A 13,711-nucleotide genomic window follows, 5' to 3' on the forward strand; every position below is an offset into this window, starting at 1 on the left:
TATCACTGAAATACTTTAGAATTGGAAATGTGGGGCTTAATTGGTTAAAGTGGGCTCTTGTAGTAAACAGATAAATTGCAAACCTGGTTGACTATATTAATGAAGGAATGAAAAATAGCTGGGAAGGAAAAGCATAGATAGAAACTAGATGACAATATAAGATTGAGGGTAGATGCTTTTTTCCCCCCAAAATGTTATTTGTAACGTAGATTTGCAGAGATAGAGAGGGAAAGAAAGATCTTTGATCTGCTGATTCAATCCCCAAATAGCTTCAGCAGTGATCTTGAGTTGGTCCAGAGCCAGGAAACTGGAGCTTCTTCTGGGTGTCCCGTGTGTGTAGGACCACAAGTCCTTGGATCATCTTTTGATGACTTTCCCAGGCACAATAGTAGGGAACTAGATTGGAAGTGGAGCAACCAGGGCTTGAACCGGTGCCCATATGGAATGCTGGCATTCCAGACAGAGGCTGAGCCTGTTTTGCCATGATGCAGCCCCATGCACAGCTGCTTTTTTTCCCCTTTCTTTTAATTTTTTTTAAATTTAAAAAATTAAAAAAAATTATTGTTGATGTTTATGTAGTTGATCAGGGTGGGAAGGGTTGAGGATCAGGGGATAGGAGGTGAGACCCTTGTTTACACATTTTCTTCTTCCTCTTTCTGTATTTAGGAAGGCAGTATACCAGAGGAGAAACCACGTCATGAAGGATAAAGTTGCTGTATTGTGGGGAGCAGAGGCAGATGCTGTCCAAAGAGAGAGCAAGTTGTAGAATTAGATTCCAGAGGAAGCAGGAAGGGCAGAGACCATTGGGATCATTAACTGTGCACAAAAGAAGGGAGATTGGTTTCTGCAGAAGTGTTTGGGAATGCATTACTGGCTTAAGGATACTCAGAGTGGGTGAGAACGATATCGAACGGCCTCTAGGTAGCTTGTCACCTGTCTGTGATATCAATGCTAGGAAATTAACTGAGTAAGGAGGCAGCGGAAAGGATTGGAAGATATCAGGGAAACATGCAGTGGTTGTGGTGGATCAGAAAAGGGGGCTAAGAGGCATGTAGACTGTCTTGGATCAGTGTCACTCTTGGTGTTGCAAATCAACAGAATTATGTGGTCTTTAGGCATGTTCATCCCAGAATAGAAATAGGGGATATTACAGAAGGTTACAGGGATTAGACAAATTCAAGTAACCAAGAATGGAGAAGAATGGAGGAAAAAATTAATGAAGAGAATGGCTATGGGTGTAGTTGTTCAGAGGAAGCTTATTTGGGGAAGCTGGAGGTATGAGTGCAGTTTTGAAGAAGAGGGAGAATAACAGCATTTTAATAATTACTGCTAATATTTATAGAGCACTTAACAAGGGCAATCTCTGCCTCCTTAAGGTTTGTTTCATATTATTTATATAATAACCACCTTGAGAGTTACATCTTATTAGCATATTTGTGGATGAGATTGAAACAAAAAAGGTTGAAGAAATTTCTCAATATCAAATCATTTGTCAACCAAACCAGACATTAATACCTTGACAATCAGGCAAGTGATCAAGGAAGCAGAGGGGTTTATGGTCTAGGAATGCTCTGCTGTGGTACCAAATTTTCTTGCTGACTTGACATAATATTTGTGCACCCATGGTAATATAACTCAAATGTTGAAAAGATATAAGCCATCCAAAGATATGTGAATAGATGAATGTGCATGCAAAATATGGCATTCACATATAGTGGAATATTATCCAGCCACAAACAAGCATGATACTAATAACTTCTACAACATAAGTAGATCTTCAAAAACATGTCTTATGAGATGATAAATATTGTATGATTTTACATATATGAAGTCCTTAATGAGCAAATTCATAGAGACAGTGTAAAAGAGACGTCTCTAGGAGATGGGAAGAGAGGATAATTATGAGTTACATAATAAGTACAGAATTAAAAAATATTTCTTTACTTATTTTAAAAAGGTAATTATAGAGACAAAGGGAGGGAGAGGAGTAGGAAAAGAGAGGGCGACAGAGGGAGGGAGGGGGACCCAGATCTTCTGTCCGTTAGTTTAGCCTGCAAACGGCCAGAATGACCAGGTCTGGGCTTGTCTGAAAGTTCAGAGTGACTTCTGGACCTCCTGCGTGGATGCAGGCAACAAAGCACCAGGGCCAGCTTCTGTTAGTTTTCCAAGGGAGCTGGAAGAGAAGTGGAGCAGCCAGGTCTTGGACCAGCACCCATACGGGATGCTGGCATTAAATGCAGCTGGTAAATATTACCTGCATGCCATAATGCCAGGCCCTCGTTACAGAAATTTTATGGAGAATAATAAAAAAAAATTTGAGGGTCAGTAGAGGTAATGGCTACTTATAGTTGTGAATTAAGTTATTTTTCCTGACTCATAATTCATGGATGGTTAAAATGGTAAACAAGATGATATTTCTGCATATTTTATCACAAAGGAAAAGTGAACTCCTGGGCCCAGTGCAATGCGTCAATGGCTAAATCCTCATCCTGAAACTGCCAGCATCCCATGTGGGCACTGGTTCATGTCCCTGTTGCCTGTGGCATTGAAAAGCAGTAGAATATAGCCCAAAGCCTTAGAACCCTGTTTCCATGTGGGAAACCCGGAAGAAGCTCCTGGCTTCAGATGGACTCAGTTCTGGCCATTGTGTACATTTGGGGAGTGAACCAGTAAACAGAAGATATTTCTCTTTGTCTCTCCTTCTCTATAAATCAGGCTTTCCAATAAAAATAAATAAATATTTTATGAAAAGAAAAAAGAATACAAAAAAATGAACTCTTAATCATAAGAATAGAAAAGCTGTTGTAGAAATGAGTCTGGATTCAGAGTGGAGGTAAAGATAGTTGGAATTGAGCAGACAAAGGAAGGGTGAGGCCAGGGCTTGGATGATCCTGCAGCAGTAACTTCTCTTCCTGATATCCGTCTATCCTCAGGGGCAGCACGTGTGCCATTAGCAGGCCCAATGCATCAAACACATGGAGGACACCAACCAAACTGGGCCCATCCACTTCCACTTCCGCCCCTTCTCCAAACTCCCTGAGGTGCAGGTGTTGATTTTTGTGATCTTGCTGGTTCTGTACGTGGTCAGCATCAGTGGCAACGTGTCCATTTTCCTCCTCATCTGGGTCAGTCGTGGTCTGCACACCCCCATGTACTTCTTCCTGGCCAACCTGGCAGCTCTGGAGATCTTCTACTCTTCCACCATTGCCCCGCTGACTCTGGCGAGTGTCCTGGCCTCAGAGAGCACCCTCATCTCCCTGCCGGGCTGTGGAGCCCAGATGTTCTTCTTCATCTTCCTGGGCAGTGCTGACTGCATTCTGCTGGCGGTCATGGCGTATGACCGGTTTGTGGCCATCTGCCATCCCTTGCGTTACAGCGTCCTCATGAGCTGGGGGCTGTGTGTGCGCCTGGCTCTGGGGTCCCTGTTGCTGGGCTTCATCTTGGCCATGCAGTTGACAGTGCTCATCTTCCAGCTGCCCTTCTGCAGCAGCAGCAAGGAGATCAGCCTGTTCTACTGTGATGTGCTCCCCGTCCTGCGGCTGGCCTGTGCTGACACGCGTGTGCACGAGGCCACTCTGTTTGTGGTCAGCGTCATTGTCCTCACCATCCCCTTCCTGCTCATCTCTCTGTCCTATGTGTTCATCGTGTCTGCCATTCTGAAGATCCGTTCTGCTGAGGGGAGGCACAAGGCCTTTTCCACCTGTTCTTCCCACCTGACTGTGGTCCTCCTCCAGTACGGATGTGGAAGCCTCATCTATTTATGCCCCAGCTCCAGCTACTCTCCTCAGAGGGGCCGGGTAGTGTCTGTGGTGTACACATTCATCACTCCAGTGCTGAACCCCTTGATCTACAGCATGAGGAATAGAGAACTTAAGGATGCTTTGAGGAACACAATGATGAGGGTCCTGCTGTCCTAAACTGCATGTATTCCTGAGTGTATCTCTGGAACACCACTTGGCAGAGAGAAAGGAGTAGCCTGTTCTAAGACAAGGAAGTGATTTATTGTTAGTCCTACTTACATAATTTTCAAAAAATTGCTTTTTACAGACTCATTTCTTCTTTTACACAGCAGAAATTAAAGTCCTTCGTATCTACTTTGTGGGTAGTATGGCGAATTAAAATATATGCTAGGTCTAAAGTCTTTGCAGCCTTTAATAGTAAATACAGTATTGAATGCAGTAATTTCAATATTCCATCATCATACTTATAGCCTGTGACCTAGATTTATTTCCATATGTATTTTTGGGTAGGCACAAATACTACCATTACAGGCAGAGAAAAGCTAGGAATATAACAACAGCTTGATTTGAATGACCTCTGTCACTAGCTCACGGTCCCCATGGTGCGACTGCTGAGTTTATGCCCTTTTATATCTTTTAAAACATTTTGTCATTTCTTTTTATATTTTAAAATTCTGTTTTAAATTTTATTTTTAAAAGTGTTCACTTAGCGGAGAGGGATGGGCACCTTTGTGGGTCTCTGATTATGGAGGGGAGGGCTCACCTATGGAGGAAGGTGGTTGGGATAAGTGTTCCCATTTTCTTCCCTTCTGTGCCCATAGGATGGGAAGGGGATGGGGCTACTCCTTGCTGTCAAACTATTTTAGAGCTTGGGAGTGGGGGACAAGATGATACCCTCGACACCCTGATGTGAGGAACAGTGTTGCAAGGCTGTTACCTGAATGGGTTTTCACACTTCAGGGATATCATCGACTCTATTTCACCAGGATTGAGAAAATCCAGTCTACCGAGTGACTACATTCACCTCAGTGCACCCACAGGCCTAGAAACGTGTTAAAAAGCTTTGACCAGGAGAGTGGTCCAACTTGTTCTGCTTTTTTATTCTTTCATGACACAGTTGACATTCTCTGCTGGCCCAGATGAGCTGCCTGTCATGTCTCCTGTGTGTAACTAACCCTAACCCTAGCCCTAACCCTAACCCTAACCCTAACCCTAACCCTAACCCTAACTCTAACCCTGTTGTGTACAGTGATGTCCACTGCATAGGTATCAGCAACTGAGGAGCTCCAGTCCTGACACATGCCCTCCAAGGTCAACCTACATATTGTGTGATTTTCGCTGTGGCTGGGATTTGCATCCAGCCATCTAGTTGGAGTGTTCCCCAAGAAACCTCATCTGGATTTGACTTGACTTAGACTTGACTCTTGTTTGCACTAACTGGCACAAGGCTAGGTTTGGTCCATCACCTACACCAGCTAACACACATTGCCCCCAGTCCTATCTCTCATATGAACTGATGGATGTTGCAACCTAGCCCAACCCAACCCAATCTACCACAGGCCTGGTCTTCACACACTAGTGGGTGCTGAGGCCTAGTTGGTGACCTCTGATAACCCTCACTAGGCCTCCCAGCCCTGTTTTCAGTCTGTCCTGCATCCCATCTGGCTCTCATGTACCACATAGGTGCTCCAACATAGCTCAGCCTGACCTGCTCCCAGAGCCAGCCCACACATATGCCAATGGGTGCTGCTGCATTGCCCATCCCCATCTGTCACTAGCCCTGGCTCTTGTGCTCACCAGTGGGAGCCTTAGCCTAGCAGCATAGTAGTTAACAATTTCTCTACCAAACCTACTTTCAGCCCTGGATCTTGTGCCTACCAGGGAGCATTGTGGTCCAACTTGGCATAACTCACAACCCAATCTTGGCACTTGCCAATAGGTACAGCAACCTAGCCCAACCTGTCTGGCCCTGAGGCCGGTCCATCCATTGTCCCAGCTCTCATGTTCACTATTGGAAGTTGCAGTCCAGCAAAGGAGTCCCCAGAGTTCTCCTAGCAGACCTGCTCCAAGTCCAGGGTCTTCTATATGTTAGCAGTTGCTGTGGCCCAGTTTGAGATGGTATGCCCCCCAGTCTTGGCATTCACTAACAGGTGATACAGCTTGGCTCAGGCTGGCCTTACCCATCCCAGCTTTCGCTGTGGGTATAGCAACCTAGCCCATTCTGGCTCACTTTCAGCCCTCATGTGAACTAGTGAGTGAGTGTTGTGATCCAAAAGAACCTGGCCTGTGCCCCATTGTGGCTCTCACTCCTGTCAGTATGTGCTGAGGATTGGTCCAGTTCAACCTGCCCCCAGACCTGACTCACCCATATGCCAATGAATACTGCAGTCCAGCATGTCCTGGCCTACATTCAGCCCCTCACTCGGGAGCAGTACCAAGCAGGGGAGTTCCCCAATTTCCTCCACTACAACTACTCCCAGCCCCAGATCTCACACATGCCAGTGGGTGCTGCATCCTTGCCTGACAGGGCTGCCCCGCCAAGTCCTGGGACTTACTGGTGGGTACTGTGGCCTAGCCAACTGTTCTGCATTTATTCTGCCTCTTGTGAGAGCCAGTGGGTGCTGGGTCCTAGTCCTGTTGGTCCACCCCCAAAACCCAGCCCACCACACACATGCCACTGGATGCTCATGACCACATCCTGGTCAGCCCACAGCCCTAGCTCTCACACTCATCAGTGGGAGCTGCAACCTACCAGGGAGTCCCCAAAGTTCCCCTACCAGTCCCATTCTCAGCCCTGGGTATTGTGTGTTGGTGGGTGCTTCACCCCAGCTTGGCATGGCCTATCTGTGATCTTAGCTCTTGCTGTAGAGTGTTGCAGCCTAGTCTAGTTGGGCATAGCCTACAATCTGTTCTGGCTCTCAGGCCTGGCCCAGCCTGGCCTGCTCCCTCCACCCCCCAGACCTGGCTCACACAAATGTTGATGAGTGAGAGAATCATTAGCAAGGGTGAAGCACAAGGAGCAGATACCAGGAAAAGATAGATGTCAGGCAGCTGGCAGGGGGCTACCCGGAGACCCCTGGACACAGGGAAGCAGCAGCAATGGCAGAGTGGTGTTGCAGTGACCGGATAGTCCAACAGCAGCCAGCAACCAGTGATCCAGACTCCGGAGGTTCGAGCCCCAGTGGCAACCTGAGATTCAGTGACAACCAGAACACCTGGAGGAGCCAGGTGGGAATGGGAATTCCCTGAAGGCTTGGGATGCAAATGCAGCCAAAGAACTGCCCATCCTGCTGATTTGTTTGACCTAACAACAGGCAGAGAAAGAGCAGTGGACTCCAAGGGACAGTGCAGGAATAGGGTGGATCTCACGGCACTAACTCTCACTAGTGTCAGATCAGGTACCATTGTGTGTACTGGGGCAGAGAGTGTGGATTTGAAGGGACGGTCCAGAGCAGGCTCATTTTTAGCTCAGTGCACTGTGCTAACCCCACAGGGAAAGCAATGCCAACTTCACATCCTGCAAGTTCCACACATGGTGGGTCTGTGTGGTCTCTGGGCCTAATAGCCAGCAACTCCGGATCTTCATCAGTGCCCTGTCAAGCACCATTTTGCAGGAGGGGGCAAGGGTTGAGGGCATGGGAGGAGCAACGGTAAACTGTGCATGCACTAAATCAGCATTGATCAGGTGCCATTTTCACAGGACCAGTCACTGTGGTCACTGGAGAAAAAAGAGCGAGTTGCCCAAGCCCTAAACTGGGAACAAAATCACTTCCAGCTTAGTACATTGCACTGGTCCCCCAGGAAACAGTTCTGATGTGGCATTCTACAGCCACCCAGAGTAATTCCAGGTGGCCCTCAGACTTAATGGCCAGCAGGTGGCAGCAAAATCAGTGGTGCTGACAACCCAGTTATTTAGGACAATTGATATCTTCTTAATCCTGGGAACTGTGTGAACTGGAGCCAGAAGAAAGGCTGCATAGACGTCACTGTGGCCACAGCACAGGATCACAGGAGATGGATATTGGTGAGCCAGTGTCTGGGCCAACAGAAGGAGTCTATGGTGGAAGCCTAGCACAAGAGCCCAGGTCCAAAACCTCGATAGAGGGAGTAGCACAAGCAACTGCAAACAACAGGACACCAAACCCAATCAGTAAATTGACTTGTAGACCTATAGGTGACATACCTTAGAAACCTGCCCTAAAGAGAAGAATCAGAAGAGCAATGACCAAGAGTAAAAGAAAAGATAGAGGCACAAGGAATGTTACTGAAGACACTCTGGTAAAAGAGCAAAAGCCTTTGCCAACCTTAGAGTTAACTGAGGAAAACATCAAGAGAATAGGGGACATGGAATTCAGAACACTTGATATAAAACTTCTGAACAACAGTAAGAAACACAAGAGTTCAAAGAATTGAAGGAACGTCACACAGGAAATAGCACACTGAAACGAAACCCAGCAGAATTATTGGAAATGAGGATCAGAGTAGAGCAAATTAAAAATCAGTGGAGACAAAACATTCTTCACGGAACTGGATACAATGATTCAAAAGTTCATCTGGAAGCTCAAAAAACCACGAATAGCTAGAACCATCAAAAAACCACGAATAGCTAGAACCATCCTGAAGAATAAGAAGTTAGCAGGGGGAGTCACAATCCCGGACCTCTGGACATACTATAGAGCAGTGGTTATCAAAACAGCCTGGTACTGGCACAAAGATAGAAAGGAAGATCAATGGAATAGAATAGAAGCACCAAAAGGGAACCCACACAGATACAGCCAATTAATCTTTGACAAAAAGACCAATGACAGTTCAAGCAAGTGGGAAGGCCTCTTTAGTAAATGTTGTTGGGACAACTGGCTGATAGCCTGTAGAAACAAAAAGATAGACCCACATCTATCACCATACACTAAGATCCAATTTACATGGATAAAAGACCTAAACCTACATCCAGAAACCTTCAAACTCTTGCAAGAAAATGTAGGAAATACCCTGCAAGACCTAGGAGTAGGTCCTGACTTTCTAAGGACACCAAAAGCAATAGCAGTTGAGAACAGAATAAACAAATGGGACCTCATCAAACTAAGAAGCTTCTGTACAGCAAGGGAAACAATCAACAAAGTAAAAAAGCAACCCACAGAGTGGGAGAAGATCTTTGCACACTACATAGGCGATAGGGAGCTAATTTCCAGGATATACAAAGAACTTCAAAACAACCAAAAAACCAAAACAAACAAGCCACTCAAGAAATGGGCACGGGAAATGGGCAAACATTTCACAAAGGAACAAGTCCAAATGGCAAACAAACATATGAAAAAATGTTCCAGTTCCCTGGCAATAAGGGAAATCCAAATTAAGACATCGATGAGGTACCACCTAACCCCAGTAAGATTGGCCCACATAAACAAGAACACCAACGACGCTTGCTGGCGAGGATGCGGGGAAAAGGGAACCCTACTCCACTGCTGGTAGAGCTGCAAATTGGTACAGCCTTTATGGAAATCAGTCTGGAGAACACTCAAACAACTCAAAATCTGCATACCATATGATCCAGCAATAGCACTCCTAGGAATATATCCAAAACACCTGTTTCACGACAAACCAACATGCATCCCTATGTTCATAGCAGCACAATCAGTAATTGCAAAAACATGGAAGCAACCGAAATGCCCATCAGCAGAAGATTGGATAAGAAAGCTTTGGTTCATCTACTCCATGGAATACTACTCAGCTATTAAAAAAAAAACAAAATGCAGTTCTTTGTGGCTAAATGGGCCCAACTGGAAACTATAATGCTAAGGGAAATGAGCGAATCCCAAAAGGTTAGATACCACATGTTTGCCTTGATTTAACCTGTAATTTTTGTTTAGTTGTTTGTTATTTTTTGAACCTGTCATTGATACTGTCTCAACCCAGATGTTTCGAAGAATGGAACTTGGATTATTTTTAACATATTGTTTACTCAATACTGTGTCAGTTAATTCCATAATGTTGTATATTGATGCTGAGGTTTTGTTGGGGCTTTTAACTGACCGGAACTTTACTCTGTTAGCTCTACCTTCAGACCAGAGAAGGTCTCCCCAAGAGGCCACTGAACTTATCTGGACAATAAGATGCTGGACTTTATGCTAGGTATATGCTTGCAATGAAGGAATCTCAACTGAACTTGAACTGTGGTTATGCAGCAAGGTGGAGGAATCCACTATGGGGAGAGGGGTATGGGAGGGATAGGGGGAATCCCCAGTGCCTATAAAACTGTATCACATAATGCAATGTTAATAACAATAAAAAAAATAAACAGACACTTGAAACAAAAAAATCAGTGGAGAGGGCCTGGCACGACAGCCTATCAGCTAAGGTTCTCACCTTGAATGTGCCGGTATCCCATATGGGCATTGGTTTTAATCCCAGCGGCCCCGCTTCCCATCCAGCTCTCTGCTTGTGGCCTGGGAAAGCAGTTGAGGATGGGCCAAAGCCTTGGGACCCTGCACCCGTGTGGGAGAACCAGAGGAAGCTCTTGGCTCCTGGCTTCGGATTGGCTCAGCTCCAGCTGTTGCGATCACTTGGGGAGTGAATCATCGGACTGAAGATCTTCCTCTCTGACTCTCCTCCCCTCTGTATATCTGCCTTTCCAATAAAAATAAATAAATTTTAAAAAATTAGTGGAGAGTCTCCAAAATAGAATGAATGAAGCAGAAGAAAGAATCTCAGAGTTGGAAGATATTTCCTGTTGGAAGCAGAGCTGGGTCAAACTAAAATAAGCATTCAAGAATTAAAAGATGTGATTAAAAAGCCAACTATTAGAGTTATGGGAGTTCTAGAAGGTGCAGGAAGGGAAACTGGGTTTAAAGGTGCATTCAACAAATGCTGATGAGTGCTGCAGTCTTGCCTAGCATGATCTGTCCCCAGCCCTGATTATTATGCTCCCTAGCAGGAGAGATTCCCGTTTCCCTATCAGGCTCACTCCCAACTCTGGATCTTAAGCATGCCAGCAGGTGCTGCAGCACAGCACAGCATAGTGCAGTCCGCTGACAGCCGTGGCTCTTGTGTCAGGTGAATTCTGCCATCCAGCCTGGCTCAGTCCTTCACTACCCCCCAGTTCTCTGTGCAAACCAACAAGTGTTGCAGTCCCACAGAGGTGAACTCATGTGTCCCCTACAGAATCTCTCACATTGTGGTCAGTGCTACCCCCTGCTCTGACACTTGTGAGGATACTATGACTTAACCTCATCAGGCATGCCCTCCCCTTCTTCCCCAGTCCCAGTATATGCACCAGCAGGCAGCAGGCAATACTTTTTTTTTTTTTAAGATTTATTTTATTTTTATTGGAAAGGCGGATATACAGAGAGGAGAGACAGTGAGGAAGATCTTCCGTCTGATGATTCACTCCCTAAGTGAGCGCAACGGCCGATGCTATGCTGATCCAAAGCTTTGGGCCGTCCTCAACTGCTCTCCCGGGCCACAGGCAGGCAGCTGGAAGGGAAGCAGGGCTGCCGGGATTAGAACTGGCGCCCATATGGGATCCCAGGCGTGCAAGGCGAGGACCTGAGGCCACCGCGCCAGGCCCCAGGGTGAGCATTTTCTGACGGAGGGTATTGAAAGCACAAAACAAGGAATCCTTTGCTTAGGTCTTTGCCCTCTCTCTACGCATGCCACTTAGTTATGGCTCTCTGTGCAACAGGGAGCAATTGTTTTGTTCATTGAGCTTCTCCACGTTCGTTGGGGGAATGTTGATGGAAATCTGCATTTTGGCAAATCAGAGCTACTTCTGAGAAGACGGTTTCTGATGAGACAATTAGGAGGGGGAAAGAGTCACCAATACGGCACTGAGGATTCTGAGTAGAATGATAAACGTCTTTGTAGTTGTCATGGGTGTCAGGGGGATGGCATCAGAACCTAGATGATTTACCATGTTTTTATAGGATGAAGAAAGTTAACCCATTATAGACTCATGAACCATTTAGTGATTTATTGATTCAACCGTGTTCAACAAGGCAATAAACAAGGTGTTTTTTGTTTTTAACTCAGGTGTGTCTTATGAATGCATTGTGCAGCAGGAATTGTGAATGTGAAGTAGACCCTGCCTTGGAGAACAAGTTAGTGCTGTTTAAAAACTCAAATCAGGGCAGGTGTTTTTCCAAGCTGTTGGTTAAGATTTCCACATTTACTTTCAGTGTACGTTGCTTGATGCTCACCTTCCAACTTTCTACTAATGTGCTTCCTGGTGATGGATCAAATGTGTGGCTTTCTGCCATCTGTAGGAGATGTTGAGTTCCTGGATCCTAGCTTTGACCTGGCCTGGTCGTGGCTGACATGAGAAATGTGGTAGTGAACAAATATGTGGAAGTATTCTCTCTCTGTCTCCCAAATTAAAAAAAAAAAAAGAAAGAAACAACAACCAAAAGGAAAGATAATTCAAACCACAGTTACCAGTAGAACCAACTGATATAATATTATGAGGGAAAGTGAAAGGAAGCAAAACAACTGTGACAGGGAGAGGGTGTTTGGGCTGTGCTATGGCGGGTCTTCTGGTCTCGGGGTGTATCAGGAAGAGCATGTCTACTGTAGAGAACTAGAAAGCCACAAAAAAAAAGGAATCCCTTCTTCACGTACTTATTTGTCTTATTTGCAAAACTTGAAAAATGGTGCCACAAAATAGCGTATTTTTTGAAATCCTATCACATCCCTGCAAGGCAAAAGCTATGACCAGAATACATATTATTTTGAGATACAATTTTGTCTGCTTTTGAAACACATGTACTTGAAGGAATCTTCTTTGGTTCTTTTCTAGACATTTGTTACATGTCCTATGTTCTACTCAAATATTGTATCAGATCTGTATTATCTATCATACATGAGTCCTTTGGAAATTAGATGTTTATGTGAAAAGCACATGTTAAATGGTTTAATAACTGACAAGAATACTGAAGTGGTCAGGGTAAAACTTTTGATTTACTGCAGGTTTCTTAGCACTAAGATGAAACAGACATGCATCATGAGTCTGTCAGATGAACTCCCTGATGAGTAAGCAGTGTGAGGGGAAGAGCTCAAGGATGCTGCAGTAAAGTAACTGCAAGGTTCTTGGTTCTCAGACACATTGAATATTTCTGTATATTGCTGATCGAGCAGCTTTTTCTACATGGCAAAGAAAACTGGATGAACCATATACAAAAGTAGAAAAGAGGGGAAATGAGACACACAAGTGTCAGGATTTGTTGTAAGACTCTTGCTCTTCCGGACCCGGCGAAGTGGCCTAGTAGCTAAAGTCCTTGCTTTGAATGTGCCAGGATCTCATATGGGTGCTGGTTCTAATCCTGGCAGCCCTGCTTCCCATCTAGCTCCCTGCTTGTGGCCTGGGAACGCAGTTGATGATGGCCCAAAGCCTTGGGACCCTGCACCCAAATGAGAGATTCTGAAAAAGCTCCAGGCTCCTGGCTTCGGATTGGCGCAGCTCAGGTCATTTGGTTGCTTGGGGAGTGAATCATCAGATGGAAGATCTTCCTCTCTCTCTCCTCCTCTCTGTATATCTGACTGTCCAATATAAGTCAATAAATATTTTTAAAAAAGATTCTTTCTCTTCCATTGTTATCATACATCTGGGTTTTTATCTGGGAAGCCACAACATCTTCCTTCCTTGAATGACCAGCCTCCTTATGGAGCCTGCAGGAAGGATTGCAAGTGAGGTTTGGACAGCAAAACACTTGGTGAATAACAGCACTTGACTTCAGATTATCTCAACAACATTTGATTTGTTGCTCCTTAGAAACCAATTCCCATTTTTGCTTTTCCTAGATTTAACTTGAGATGACTGCAAGCTAAGATGGTACTAAGACCTCAAAATTATCAAATGCCAGGCTTGATGCAATAGCTCAATGGCTAAATTCTAACATTGCAAGTGCTAGGATCCCACATGGGGACCAGTTTGTGTCCCAGCTGCTCTACTTCCCTTCCAACTTGGTGCTTGTGGCCTAGTA

The 13,711-nt window shown here is 45.2% G+C and overlaps 1 protein-coding gene across 1 annotated transcript; it reads left to right on the top strand.

Moving 5' to 3' along the window:
• Positions 1-2,975: 2,975 nt before the first annotated feature.
• On the top strand, positions 2,976-3,917 carry LOC121172297 (olfactory receptor 10V1-like). Its single transcript, XM_041004148.1, has one exon. It carries the CDS (start codon positions 2,976-2,978, stop codon positions 3,915-3,917), a length of 942 nt encoding a protein of 313 aa, XP_040860082.1.
• Positions 3,918-13,711: the final 9,794 nt, after the last annotated feature.

This window comes from Ochotona curzoniae, unplaced genomic scaffold, assembly GCF_017591425.1.
Source record: "Ochotona curzoniae isolate NIBS_2020 unplaced genomic scaffold, NIBS_Ocur_1.0 scaffold_3171, whole genome shotgun sequence".
NCBI lineage: Eukaryota > Metazoa > Chordata > Mammalia > Lagomorpha > Ochotonidae > Ochotona > Ochotona curzoniae.